This window comes from Halyomorpha halys, unplaced genomic scaffold (assembly GCF_000696795.3).
Source record: "Halyomorpha halys isolate HHAL.00 unplaced genomic scaffold, Hhal_1.1 Scaffold1468.1, whole genome shotgun sequence".
NCBI classification, from domain to species: domain Eukaryota; kingdom Metazoa; phylum Arthropoda; class Insecta; order Hemiptera; family Pentatomidae; genus Halyomorpha; species Halyomorpha halys.
Genome location: NW_027106345.1, coordinates 267,666 through 282,542, shown reverse-complemented (window position 1 = coordinate 282,542; position 14,877 = coordinate 267,666). Strand labels below are relative to the sequence as shown.

Below are 14,877 nucleotides of genomic sequence, written 5' to 3'. Positions count from 1 at the left end.
AGATTATCATATATATAAATATATTTCTACTAGAGGTAAATTTTTTTTATTTTTTCTAATCATTGATCATTCGTTGCCTTTGTAGTATATCTTATATCTCTACTTCCCGGAAGAATGATTTTTATCGCCTATATGATGTACACAGTTCGCATGTAAATAATGTCCAAATAACCTTGGCTAAGCACAATAAATCTGTTAATAATATACTTGGTATTAATTTTAATTTTTCTTATTATTTTAAAACCAAAACAACGTTTTGGGCAGTTTTCCCCATATCTTCTAAAAAAATAAACGAATAATGAATATTATTTTCAGACATTAATAATTACTTTATTTATTGATAAGTATTAATAAACTCTACCACAAACTTGAGAAATGAGTAATATTGCTAATTGAACACATTCATAGCAAAAGTAAAAAAAGAGAGAAAATAAATAAAATAAAATGAAAAGTAAATAAATAAAATCTCTTTACGATATAAACAGCAAAATAAATAAATAAAATGGATATGATCAAACAATGTAAAATAAATTATTTACGATCTCCTTGCATACTTTTATTTTATAACAGCTTTAAGTAAAAGAAATCATCAAAGGATTATCCAATTGACACAAAACATTTAATTTAATTTTATAAATCTTCCTAGATTATAATGAAATGTTATACTTTTCATAAATAATTTATTTTATAAATTACAAAATATAGAAATTCAAAAGAATATAAAACTAAAATATGTTTACTTCATTTCATTACAGCATCTTGTCAGCTGGTATCAGATTTCAGTTTGGATTTGAAGGAGCCCAGTGTTTCCTTTTATTTAGTTACCAGGTATGTACACCCAGTTCTAACATGATGTCATAACTATCTGTTGATTAGAACAAAACGGATAGTTTTTTGCCAGACACATTGATAAATTTGATATGATATATGTTATATAAGTATCAGTGAAAGGAAAATGTTAAAAAAAGAGAAGAAGGAATAAGATCTAACAGGCTTGGACTGCTGTAACATACTGCCTTTATTGGGTGCAGTACAGATTCTACGGGTTCTCTTTATATACATTAGATCAGCTGATCCCCTCAGTCAGCTAACACCGAAATAACAGTTGACTCAGACCGTAACTTATATTTAAGTCCGGTTCCAACCCCTTGTCCATTTTATATATCCACAGGTGGTGACTCAGTGTGATAAGAAGCCTCTGGATTTCAGCCGTTCTTGGGGTGTCCCGGAGTATTAAAGTGCCAGTGCACCTATAATTGCTTCATTTCTTCTCTGAGTAGAGAATTATCAAACTCCCGGCTCCCATCGGAGGAAATACGGCCGGGGACGCCAGTTAAGGTGCATAACCCTATATATCTGACTCAGCATTATCCCCTTCCACCATCATTGTATTTATATCCCCCTGTTACAGAGCTAAGGAGATCATTCAGTCATTAGAGTTGTTACTTTGTTATTCGTAGTAATAGTGTAGTAGTAGTAGTGCATATTTTGTAACTTTGATACCAATAAAGTTTTTTTAAGTTCATCCGCGGTTACATTCTTTATCTGCCGTTAAACTGAAACCAGGTGCCCAGTGCCCCTAAAAGCACGTCCGCTGATCTGGCCTTCACCTGACACGCCATCGCCAGTTTGTTGAATACTTCTAGGACTGTGAACCATTTGAAACCCTTCCACGTAAAAGTATCGACCTGTAGATCTCTCAGCAGCCTATCGGTGGTGTGTGTTTCTTCCTGGGTTGTCCTTGGTGGGTGTCGGTCATATTTGGTGCTCAGGAAATATTGCAACCCCCTATGATTTCCTGGATTGTCCTGCACATACCTCACCAAAACTTTCTGCGTTTTAGGTCATGTTAAGAATGTTTCGTTTATCCACCGGATGGTACGCAAGGGTAGTCACCCAAAGTAGTCACTTTCTCTCTCTCCTCGTCCCTCACCGTCTCTGCCACCAATGTACATCGGATGAAACCGCAGTCTATTCCCACTTGCTCTGAACGCCAAAGTCTCTTAATTTTTTCCCAAACCACCGCATTCCCTACGGTAATCCGATTATAATGTGCCAGCAGTTCTCCAGCGTAGCGCCCTTTGGATTGTCCTTGTTTCCATCTTGTCTGGAACATCTGAAAGATGTTTTCCTCCGGGGCCCGTCGTCCACCTCCATATGCTTTCTTCAGCCATTCCTTTACGGTGTTCCAGGGCGTTTCCTCGTCCGCCTGTATCTGGTTGAGGATGCCCCGCTTTGCCCTTTTTTGTAAAATGGCTGAGCTCTCCCGGTTCTCTGGTGAATTTCCCCACACTCGAAATCGCCTTTCTAAGATCCTGTGTGGTTGCTGTTCTTATTTTGATCCACTCCATTTCTTCCAGTACTGAATGGACCTCGGCCATTGGCTGAGTTACGCTCTCTGGCTGAGTCACCTGCTCTACCGCGATCGCTGTCGGAATTACGTTTCTGTGGCTGTCTACATTTAATATTGGGGCTCTTACAATGGGACTCATGCCTAGTGAGAATTATTGATAACAGAAATTTGAGAATCGAGGTGGAAAAATGTGTTTATTAAAAAGAATAAATGTCTATAAAAATACGTACATTTTATCTTATAAAAATATGTTCATCGTTATCCCACCAGTTAACGCCAGTTAAGATAATTAAACGTTCCGATACTCGACTAACTGTAGCTAATATCTTTTAAATTCTGCATTTTGAAAAGCAAGGGAATGAAGAAAATTTTTATATTTAAATATCAAGGAAACTTGAAACAAATATGAAGTGAGGTGGATCAATTGGTAATACGTCTTCCTTCGCTTTCTTCTAGACTCTGGTTTAAGTCTGGCCATGACGCGTAATTAATTTATTCTTTCATATCAGCTCTGAATCGACCCTATGTTTGAGTAACCTCCTTGGAGCATAAAAACCTCTATATACTCGGTATCCTAAGTTTGCTTGTTAGATAAATCTGGGTGTGAATTTTGAAAACAATACCTATCCCTACACCTTTTAGTCAGGGTACTTTACTACCAACTAAAAAATAGTACTTTACTACTAACTAAAAAATAGGATAAATAAATAAAGTAGGCGAATCGGACAATACTATTACTTCTAAAAAAAAACAAAAAAAAAAAAACACAACAGGATGGTTTTACCTTATTGGTTCAATACATACATACTGACAGACAAAGAATTCTCTTCTGTAAGAAAGAGGTTACGTTATAACGCTTCCACGGATGTGAATACACATGGGATCCCGGGCTGCACATCATCGACCGGAAGTCGAGATGGCATTGTAAGTCGCTGGTCAGGAAGAAAAGGAGATCTCAATAGTTTTCTACTTGAGAGGAGTCGGATATAGGACCCTTCTCGGCCTCCGACCTTGTGTGAAGCACCTTTCCTGTATCTTGTTGGAAATATAAATTTTTAGAGTTTATTTTTATAAGATACAAATATAGTTGTTTAAAAATATATAATTAGCTTTCTTATTTTTTCTTTTTCGTAAGTTGGTTGAAGAATTTAAAAATAATTAACTTACTATTTTCCTTCTGACAAAATATATGTTATTCAGTATGACTATATACTCCATATCTGGACACAATACACTAGTTAATCTGAGTGTAGTGGGATCTACGGATATTTCTTATTTTTGCTGATTAAAATTTTTATTAAACAGTTAAGATTTAAATTTGCAAAAATGTTGCTCTTACCCCCATCGAACAGATCCGATGCCTGGGACTACATCTGGACAAACGACTAACCTGGAATCCTCACACAATTCTGAAAAGACAGGAAATTGCAAATTTCGACTATTTCAGCACTTACTAGACAAATAGTCCAAACTTCCAGTTCATTACAAAAGACTGTACTACATGACTGTAATAAGGCCAATCTGGACATTACATCATTACAACCCAAAATCCTCTATGGTCTTTACTTCGTCACAAATAAAATCATACATAAATACTTTAATGCCCCATATGTAACTGATCTCGGCAGAACCAGATATCATTGCTTCCATTGTAAACTCCCCAACCATACAAACTCACTAGTTACTAACCTAGCTTCCTCTTCCATTCCTCCAAGGCGCCTGAAAAGAAGATGGCCACGAGACCAGTAAATGTAAAAACTTCATTAGAGTGGTACCAATGAGTAGTTTCTGTACACGCCTGTATCATTCCATAATAACATACACCATATTTACTGAATGTATAATTATTTACAGTTATAAATTGCAATAAAGATAAAAAATAAAATAAAAATAAAATATGCTTACCTGCTATCGACACATAAATTCAATGTTATACTGCTAAGGAAGTCTCATATTCTATTTTTATTATTGATTATTATATTTGTTATGTTTTACTGTAATTTGGTTTAAATAGAGAAGAACGGAGCCTTTAGATTTTTTGAAAGTAAACACTTTTGTATATTATTCAGACCAAAAAGGGATGAGTTAAACGGAGAATTTAGAAGGCTGTACACAACCGAATTGAGAGAAGTTCATCAAGTAAATATAATCCAAGTTATAAGCATTGCAGCGATCAAAATCAAATTGTAGGGCTTGCTAACGAACGGGTCCCTAAAATGTTAATATACAATGAACGGATTTGGACGGCCGTCATTGGACGGATGAATGTATTGGTGGTATCTGCATCGAACCTTCGTGTTTGATAAGCCTTTATTATTATTTCATTTAGCTACTTGCCTTCGCTTCTATTGTAGCAGTCTCATCAGGTATGATGCGCCGTCTGTTTATATTATATCAGAGTCAAATCACGATAGATATAACATGAAATAAATCACTTCTATTCTTGGGATTCCTATATGGTTTTCCACAGTGGACTTTCAATGCTTTACTCTTTTATTCTACATAGTATGTAATTGTAAAAAAGTTATAGTACTCATATAATTTCTATTAATTTGTAATATTGGTTTACATTTTCAGAAGAGAAGAAGAAGTAGTTCTCTCCAGGATCTATTCTTATTCAGACCTTACTTCCAGAGGCTATCCTGGGAAATTGTACGTGCTCTTTCACGGTTTCGGAGGATCTGCCAACATAACTTCAATCATGTTATTGGCCAACGGTAAGCAGCGGGTATGTAGTAAATCAGTTATTCAATTTATCTCAACATTTGAGACTAAAAAAAAAATAGTATTTTAATTTTTTTCTATGATTATACAAAATTGTTTTCATTTTTAAAAATATTAATTTTTTTTTTGTTCTTAGTCCGATAACGTTTTAGAAGGCATGAAATAATTTTATAAGATAAGGTTAGTAAAATAAATTCTTCGCAGCTCTACTGGAGTATGGAGAAGACAGCATTTTGGCTGTGGACTACGAAGCAGCTGTGGCCTTGCCCTACGACAAAGCGGTCTACGGTTCTTTATCCGTTGCTGAGAAAGTGGCGGAGTTCTTATCAATCTCTTCCTTCCCGCTGAGCTTTGTGGGGAATAGCCTTGGAGCTCACATCGCAGGAATGACAGGCCACATCTTGAAGGAGAGAAACGATATCCTAGTCGACAGCATAATTGGTAAGTGTCGCATAGATGCTCCATCCATAGAAATAATAAAAGAAAGATGAAAAAGTACATAAATTATCTGTTATTTATCAGGTCTGGATTATAATTAATACACACTTGCTTTAGGATAAAAATATAAAATATTTCTTTATCATAGGACTTGATCCTGCACTTCCGATATTCGCTGATCTGGAACTCCCAAAGAGATTGGACCCTGAAGATGCCAATTTTGTTGTAGCAATTCATACAGCAGGAGATGAACTTGGTTTTTTGGAGCCACTCGGTCATGCTGATTTCTACCCCAATGGCGGTATAAGTCCACAGCCTCAATGTATATCTCGAAACAATTTCTGGGGTTGGTACATTCAATAATAATAATTTTTGTAAAAATAAGACGGATAAAACTCATTACTGCTATAAATCAATAAAATAAATGCTTGAAGACAGCGGTTCCAAAACTTTTTCTGTCACGATATCCTTCTTGGACCAAAAGAAATTTACAGAACCCTTGCCTAGCTAAAACATATTTGCGGCACAATTACCCTTAAAGTGGTTGAATTTGTAGAAAAAAATTAATTTTTCTTTGTAATATTTTGAGAAAGTTGCATTCAATTGCATCCCGCAGTTTGGGGCCCACTGCTCTTAGATGCAAATGGGCAATGGCAACTGGAATTTATTAAATATTCTTAATTATAATAATGTATTTACTTGACAATGTAAATCTGCAATATATCCAATACTCATATTATTCCTTTTTCAATAGTTGACATCCTGGTTCAGGTTGTATGTAGCCACAATGCGGCAGTCGAGTATCTTTCAGAAAGTATTGCAGGGGGTTTTCCAGCTACGAAGTGTTCCAGCTGGGAAGACTTTAAGAGCGATCATTGCGTGGATTGGCAGACAGTCCAACTTGGTTTCGATCTACCAACTGAGTAAGAATTCTGAGTTACTTTTTGTTCTATAGTGGTAACTTCTTTTAAAAATTTATATACCTAATGATTAACAATAGATATTATAATTCAATAAAGTAAAAAATATCTGCTAAACCTACGTAAATTTCTTATATAACTTATTATGGGTCAATAGGTTTATATATTTAAACAAAGGTAGTTAAGATTCATTTGAATCTAGTTATTAATATTAATGAATAATGGTAATGTTAAGAATTATGGTAGTTATTATGTTGTAATTGATGTCTTGATGATGTTATTAGCTGTAATTTTATGAGTTCCAGGTCTTTAAGCTAAGTAAATCACAACTTCCACTTCATTACTTTTTGGCGAGTTAGATGAAAAAGTTTTTTCCTATTTTTATTTTTTTGCGTATATATGTATATTTTTGCTTTATACTTTGTTCTATTTTTTATACTTTGTTCTTTTTTAATATTTTGTTCTTTTCATTATATTTTCCTTTATATTTTTTCTAATTTTCTTTTTTTATATCTTGTTCTTTTATGAACTGTAGTCTTGTTTGTTATAATTTGTTTTTTATACATCTTGTTTATATTTTGTTATATATTATTCTTTTTTTTTCAATATTTTTTTATATATTGTATTAATTTAATTTTATTTATGTTATTTTTAGTCTGTATGTGTAGTAGTATGGATGAACTTAAAACTCTAATACTTAATGCAGATTATAATATTTTTATTCAATAAAATATTAGCCACTCTTTAGTGAATTAGGAACTGTTTAGTGAGTGAACTGTTATAATCTGATCTCTAGAAATAGCTGGTTTGCATTTATATCTAAATTAGACCATACTTAGTAGTGAGTTCAGTGTTATTTGCTTACTGAAGAAAAAATTAATTCAATTGATACAGGAATCATCTGTACTGATCGTAATTTTGTGAAGACTTCTGATATCTTCAATGTGATGATCACTCAGGAGGGCTCCCAAATCCACAGGATTGACTCACGGCTAAATTTATAAAATAAATAATTATCTGTCACAAACGGATTCAAACCCAGGTCCAAGGAGTTAGTTAACAATTCTATACTCGATTGATTCAGGGTTTAGTACTAATTAGTGATATGAATTTTGTCATCCACTGCTATTATCTTTAATGAATTCACTACATTAACTATGTGAAAAAATTAAATATAATATTTGTTTGGAAAAAATGTATCTGATTACATTGCTTGATTTTAGTTTACGTGGGATGTTTTTCCTAAGGACTCGACCTGATACTCCTTTTGGCGAACCTCTGGACTGCGGCTCAGGCATGGATGGGCTGTACGCGATGAGTTGCTCTACCTCGGAGAAAGAACCCGCTAAAGACAGTGTAGGAATGCTGTTCTTGGTACTTGTATCTCAGTGTGTATCTATCTGGGTGATATTTAGATACTACCCCTACGAGTAAATTTAATGTAATAAAAGGAAGGAAAACAATCCATTACTGTTTATTTTTTAATCATTGTTTTTATACGTACACCTAAGTTCCACAAGAAAATGACGGTTTGGTGTAGGTAAGTATTTAAAGTAAATTATTAATCATTATCTGTAAACCTTTTTAGATTCTTTTTTTTATTTATGTTAAACATAGGCGAGGAAATACTTATGGGAGTTCTAAATATTCATTCATACCGCATATACCAACTAAAAATAAAATTATAACAATATACAAGCATATATGTATATATATATATATAGTGTAATAAAATGATATAACATAAAACATTATATAGAAAAAATAATGAAAATTAAGTTTAAGTTTAAGTTAAAATAAATATGTATTCAAGGATATGATTCTAATGGCTGGAAAATACATGTCATAAGTACTGAATAAATACGTCAAAAGTAATAAGTATACGTCATAAATACTAATATCCAGGAGCAGTTTCCAACCACTGTTTTTAACCAAACTTTTTTCACGTGTTCTAGACCTAATTAAATACGAAATTAATTTTGCATTAATCCAAAAATTTATATAAAATTAATTCAGAGGTGTAGTATAAAACTTGACTATTAATTGAAATTTTTCAATTTATCTACATCTCTTATACTCATTAGCATATTACTAAAGATAATTTATTCTCTACCTAGAATAAAAGTTAGCTTTATAGAACATAAGTAAGCGGGCTATTGACCAAGTTTGTTATTATTGACAACTGAAAAACTATACTAAAACAGGTCAAAAATAGACTATAATCTGAAAGAAATTTTGCATTGCAGATTTCTTATAGTTGAGAAGCAATTTATAAAATAGAAGCCCAATAGTGGTTAATAGAGCATGTTTCTAATAAATCTATAAATCTATTAGGTCTATGTGATTCTCTTGGGATGTGGCATAATAACCACATGATTGTGATATACTTCGCCTCTAAGTCGCTGGAGGCTATATTGCTGTAGGGAACTATATGAGGGAGTATATGTCCTCTCCAAGAACGATTTCACTCAGCCACTAACTAAAGATAATTAACCGCACTACAGTTAATTTGTGTAATAGTCGAAAACTTCACTAGGCCCTAGTCATTTTAACATAGCAGGTAGAGGAACAGTTCTGGGCGAAGGTCTGAAAGAGGAGATAAAAAAGAAGACGGAGGTCGTCCTAATGTTGAGATCGGAGATTTAAAGATTTGAACGTAGCTAATAAGAAATAACTTCTAAGATGTTATCCAAAGATTTTTATTGGCATGATACGTATCCATATATTATTATCGTTACCTGTGTTGCCAAAAGGTAAAGATAGACAGAAAACAACCATGTTTTATTGATTGATAAATATTTGATAAGAGATGTTGCTGTTATGTAAGAAGGGGGCAATTTTTAGAATATTATATATTATACTAGAAAATTGTTTTTGAACGAAGCACCTAAAATATATTTATATTTTTCAGAACGTCATAAAACTAAGACAGGATAATAGTTTTTCTTATGTAAAAATATTTCTACTATTTCTTTTATTTATTGGTTTTTTGAGATATAAAATTAATAGAAGGGTAAGAAAAAAGAACTGATAAATTTCTGATTGTGTTAAACAGTTAAACAAATTAACAATAAAACAATGACTACTCCAGCAAACAATTTCCAATAAAATAAAAAAAAAACTATAAGAAAATGAAACTTTGTTGAAGTTGCCATTTTTAAATAATAAGAACAATATATCTTATTAATAATATCCCATCAAGAAAGAAAGGAAAGAGTTATAGAACGAAATCTCTTTTGAAACAAAATATATTGATTGTAACAAAAAAATAAAAACAGGTTTTTTTTTGGTTTTTTTTGACAGAATAACAGATTTTATTTCTTAACATTTCAAGATATTGCACATATTTTTTATATTTTTTTTTTATTGAAATAAAAATAAATTAATGTCCCGTTCTCCAATACTCCTAGTTCTATGAACTTTCTATTTTAGATCTTCCACCCATTACCGTTTCCTCTCCAATTATCCATTCAAAGAAGTAGGCGGTTTTTATAATAAACAAATTTGCCGGTGGGATTAACATGAAGATGGCACAGATGGGGAGAGATAATTAGATCGAGATGAGCACTGGCCTGAATTCCCTACTGACTATAATTAATTAAGGATAAGCTAAACTGAGATTAGTGGCTTCGAACCGGCCTCCGGCAAAAACCGGCTGTCAACCCTCCCGGTTCCACTTTTTGTTTATTTATTTCCGTCCGAGGCCTGATTTTATTTTGAAGCTTATCATTAATATTTAAAATTATCACCAAGCGAATATATTTTTGAAAAATATCAATAAGAATCGTCGCTTACTTTTTTCTTAGTCTCAGAGTATAATGTGCTACTTTTATACTTCTGCTTGATTATTTTAATTTTGCAAATAGGTTCCGTGTTTAATAGATAGTTAGAATCCACTATACTCTTAGCCTTTGTTCCTAGTTTCCTTCCATAACAACATACTTTCTTAGAGCTATATATTCTTATTAAAAAAATGTCTTAAAAGTGATTACGAAGATCAAATCTAGTTTTTTAACAATAGCTCAATTCATTATAGTATCCTACCTCTTCATCGACCCGACATTTCTTGTATTACACAATATGATGACCTCTGGAATTAATAATAGTCAACAGTGAATTTTCTATAAAATAGTAAAGCGGATGCCAAGAGAGAGTAAGTATTATTCTGATTCAGTCACATTGTAATAATAGCAAGAGAAAGTATGGTACAGTCCGCGCATCACATAACTTTCGCTCATTTCAGAGCAGAGATTTCTTAATTATTAACTTCTGTAATATTTTTCTGTACTGATTTTCCAAATAAGTCTTTCAGATAGAATAAATCCAATAAAAACAGTTTCTAGAAAAATACTTCCAATATTTCACTTTGCAAATTTTGCTTTTGCTAAAGTATGGCAAAAATATAACAGTGTACTAAAATTTAAATTATGATCCTAACCATTAGACCATGTTTTAGTTTTGGTATTGGTAACTGGTGGGGAGAACTAGTCCGGCAAGTGATTCTTATGCCAACCTCTGGCGGCTACATTGAAGTAACCACCGCGTACTATTCAAGGTGGGAGTATCAAAATTCATTTCTTGGGTCCGCCAAGAAATAAATATTAACTGCTCTAGGTAGGAATCGAATGCACAACGTTCCGAACCAAGCGCTTAAGGACCCACGCCCCAACGCGCACGGTCGTCCCTCCCCTTTGAACCACATAACATTATAACCATATACAATCAATATTGAAAAAAATAAGAATGATATTATAGATATAGTCATTTTGTCAATAAAAAGTCTCAAATATAGGTTATGTGGAATTGAAACCAATTGTTTAATAACCATGATATAAAAAAGTATATCAGACTAGCGAAACGGAAAATATTGCGCATGCGTGCGCCAGTTAACATATCTTTTACTTATGCGTTTCTCGACGATGTCCATTACCATTTATGACTTTTTAAACTTATTATTCTTTATAAAATCTTTGGATTTGCAACGGTATATAATAAGTCCATATTATTTCTCTGGAAATGTTTTTTAATCCTGGAAAAATATTTTATGGAAGATTGCTGATTGACCGTGTGTATCAATAAATGGAATTTGGTCCGGGTGCGGTCAATTAAAACTCGGAGTGACTCTGACTTTGACTTCCGTCAAAATAGCCCTGACGAAGCCCTGTAACGTGAGGCGAAACGTTGGCTCTAATAAAATAGAATCATCAAATATTTTCATAGTTTTGTTTATCTACATTATATTAAATGTAAGATATTTAATTTATAAATATTTTTTTATAAATTTTGCATTTAAAACTTATCAGAATATTTCAGGATAAACTCCCGGATTATATGAAAAGATCTATCTGATGTTATTTTTTTTTATTAACATTGGAGCTACAGACCGTAGAGGTCCAAGTCCTCGCGCGATGTACTAAGGAAATACATCACGCGTTTCTGATGAGTTTTTTCATAGGATGCGTGGGTAAGTGCCACCCATTGGTTAACAAGTCTCACAAATTCTCTTAGGGAGGTTGTGAGTGAGTTTCGTATAGTTCTAAACTTTGAAAAAAGTCCGGTTGGGACCGGGGCTCGAACTGACATCCTTTGTTTCGATAAACATGCGCGTTGCCACCTGCTGTCGTCGCCCCAGTATTAATATGATATTAAGGCCACTTTATTTTAAGTTGATATACTGAATTTAAACCAAAACGTTTGGACCGTGTTTGAGTATATCCTAAAATTGTAAAATCGATTACATAAAATGACACTTCCGATAGGTCAATTTCATCGAAAATGTTGATGTAATATTTCAGGTATACACCTTTCCTAAATATTTAATTTTAGTTTGTACAACTTTTCGGTTTTTAGCTAAGCTATCTATTCAAATCCAAACAGACAATTTTGCGAGACTTGAATCCTAGTAACTCAGGGGACCATAAAATAAGTATTTTCCTTAAAAACAGGAAACCGTTAAAATATATCTTAGGAAATTTTTTAAGATCAAGGTGTTAAGAAGTATATATTTGATACATAGAAAAGTGGAAATAATGATTATAATTTATTCAAAATAATAGACAATTTTTGAAGTACAGTGTTAGCTGAATTCGTTAATTCACAAGTGAAGTTCTTGTATTAAATCGTAAGTGGTCGTCATTTTAATAGTGTGATTAGAGAATATTAGATACTAAATGACTCAAAAAGTATAGAGATGTTAGAAATCTTCATTTCTATGACTTCAATGACTATCCTTGCATGAAATCATGAGGCAATAAATTAATCAATAGGACCATCACGACAGAGAGGTATTGACTGCCATGAGGATAAGGCGATTTCCCTGATGGAGAGAAGTCGCAATTAGGTCCAAAGGGTGGGAGATGAGAGAGGCAGATAAACTCATTTACAGGCTGTAAACACGCCCTCCTAGCAATTTTCCGTCTCAGGGGCTCTGTTGCCCTTTTAGCTCCTGCACTCTAGAGGAATAGCCTTCGGGATCGTTGGGGTTTGAATAATTTATTCATAAAGGCTATAAAAATAGTCTTTATTTTTGTAAATTTTAGAGGTTTTCAATATATTTTACCGGGAAAAAAAAAACAGTGTATTATGGGAATTTATGATTCAGTTGTATTATAAAATATGAAAATCCTACAGATATATACCCGTTTATGTTCTATTAAAATTTGAAGTACGTTACAATCTCAATTATTCATTCATTAGTTATGAATTTGTGAACGATTTTGAACTTTATAAAGGAACTTTACGATAATTTTATGAGCTATAAGCACATTATATATTTATTTGAAAAATCTCATATTACCTTAAGATAAAAATTTAAGAAGTAAAAACATAGCGGTACTTAATCCACATATATTTTTTTTATTATAAGACATTTGAAGGACACTGTGGTCTCCCCTGTTTAGCTTTTATAATTTAATATGTTTTGTAAAATAGGTACATTTAATATTTCTCCATATTATTGGTTGAGTCAAAATTATCTTAATATATAATAAAATTTAAATTTACAGCAATGCTGATTGTACAGTGCTATACTAAATTTTAAATACTGAGGCATATTAAATGTGCCTATAATATATATACATATATTAAATTTCAAAAATTAAAGAAGAGGAACAATTAAGAACATTGTATGGTCAGCCTGACATAGTGAGTGTAATAAAAAAGGGAAGGCTGAAGTGGCTCGGGCATGTGAAGCGTATGAAGGAGGATCGTCTGCCAAGGAAACTGCTTCTTGAAAAGCCGGGTGGTACCCGAAAGCGTGGACGTCCCAGAATAAGATGGTTGAACCATGTTGAAGCGGACCTATATCAACTTGGGGTCAGAAGAAATTTTCTAATCCATTCGTAGACACTCCGTTGTGGCAAAACACTTTTCCCGTACTGTACCAAAAGTCTTCGATGAATTTCGGCCCCAGGACGCCTTCCTACCACAAAAAGCGGATCACTGAGCGTTGCTCTTCTTTGGTACAAATAGAAAGCGGAGCAACCATGATTAACAGCACGACAACGATAACGAAACTAACCTAACAACTTGCAACTTGTATAGCATAACAACAAATAAACAAAGTATGCCTCATAAACAAAAGCGACAAAGCTACCAACATAAACAAAAATATAAATAAATTGTGGATAAATATTGACTAACCCTCGTATGTTTTTCGTTGCGTTTTAATTTTGTATACCTTAAAGAAATATTTTCTTCATAACGTTATGATTTAACATGCTAGACTGATGTATGTTTTTCAAATCGTTAGGGGTAATTAAGCCTGCGATGTTCCTCATAAAGGAATAACCTGTCTGTCAGGGTATTGTTCATTCAGAATGTATTTGGTCCATAACACTCATTTATCCTTCCTTCCATCAAAGAAATGTGATATATATTTCAAAACATATGTTAATCTTGTGAAAGTTCATACCCTCTGATCATATATTAAATTGTTGAGAAAAATACCACTGAAATCAGTTACATGCCTAGGAATGTATATATGCTCCTCATAACGCTAAACCTATTTAGGTCTGACTGACATGTGTTCCCCTAATCCAAAGTAAAAACATATTTCTAGGAAAGGGTTAAGAAAGATAGTGAACAAATAAATAATTGATAGACTTTTCATCGAATCCGTTGTATAACCGAATCAATATTAATTCCAATCAATCATGTACAGCATTTGAAGTTGTTGTTGTTGTCTGGGGCTTTAGGGCGTAAGACCCTGAGGTCATCAACGCCCATGTTTCGTGATTTATAATTCTGTTTAATTTATATTTATAATTCTATTTCACTTTAAATAATTTCGAAAAAAAATTAAATAATTACTTCTTTTTTATTACGTATAACAAATTTTCTGGTTTAAATCTTATTCAAAAGGGCATTCCTTTTTAAGAAAACTAAGACCATTTCCACGTTCTTTTGGTCATCATTCAGAGCATCCGATACACTCGGCCCTAC

The 14,877-nt window shown here is 32.9% G+C and overlaps 1 protein-coding gene across 1 annotated transcript in view; it reads left to right on the top strand.

The window, feature by feature from the left end:
* Window positions 1-7,898, top strand: part of LOC106689786 (phospholipase A1) — a 9,614-nt gene extending 1,716 nt beyond the window's left edge. The window contains exons 2-7 of the mRNA XM_014434964.3: window positions 756-828; window positions 4,931-5,070; window positions 5,282-5,518; window positions 5,664-5,861; window positions 6,270-6,438; window positions 7,659-7,898. Of these exons, the coding sequence (XP_014290450.2) occupies window positions 756-828; window positions 4,931-5,070; window positions 5,282-5,518; window positions 5,664-5,861; window positions 6,270-6,438; window positions 7,659-7,869 (1,028 nt within the window). The 3' untranslated portion in view covers window positions 7,870-7,898. The remainder of the gene's footprint in view (window positions 1-755; window positions 829-4,930; window positions 5,071-5,281; window positions 5,519-5,663; window positions 5,862-6,269; window positions 6,439-7,658) is intronic.
* The last annotated feature ends 6,979 nt before the right edge of the window (window positions 7,899-14,877 follow it).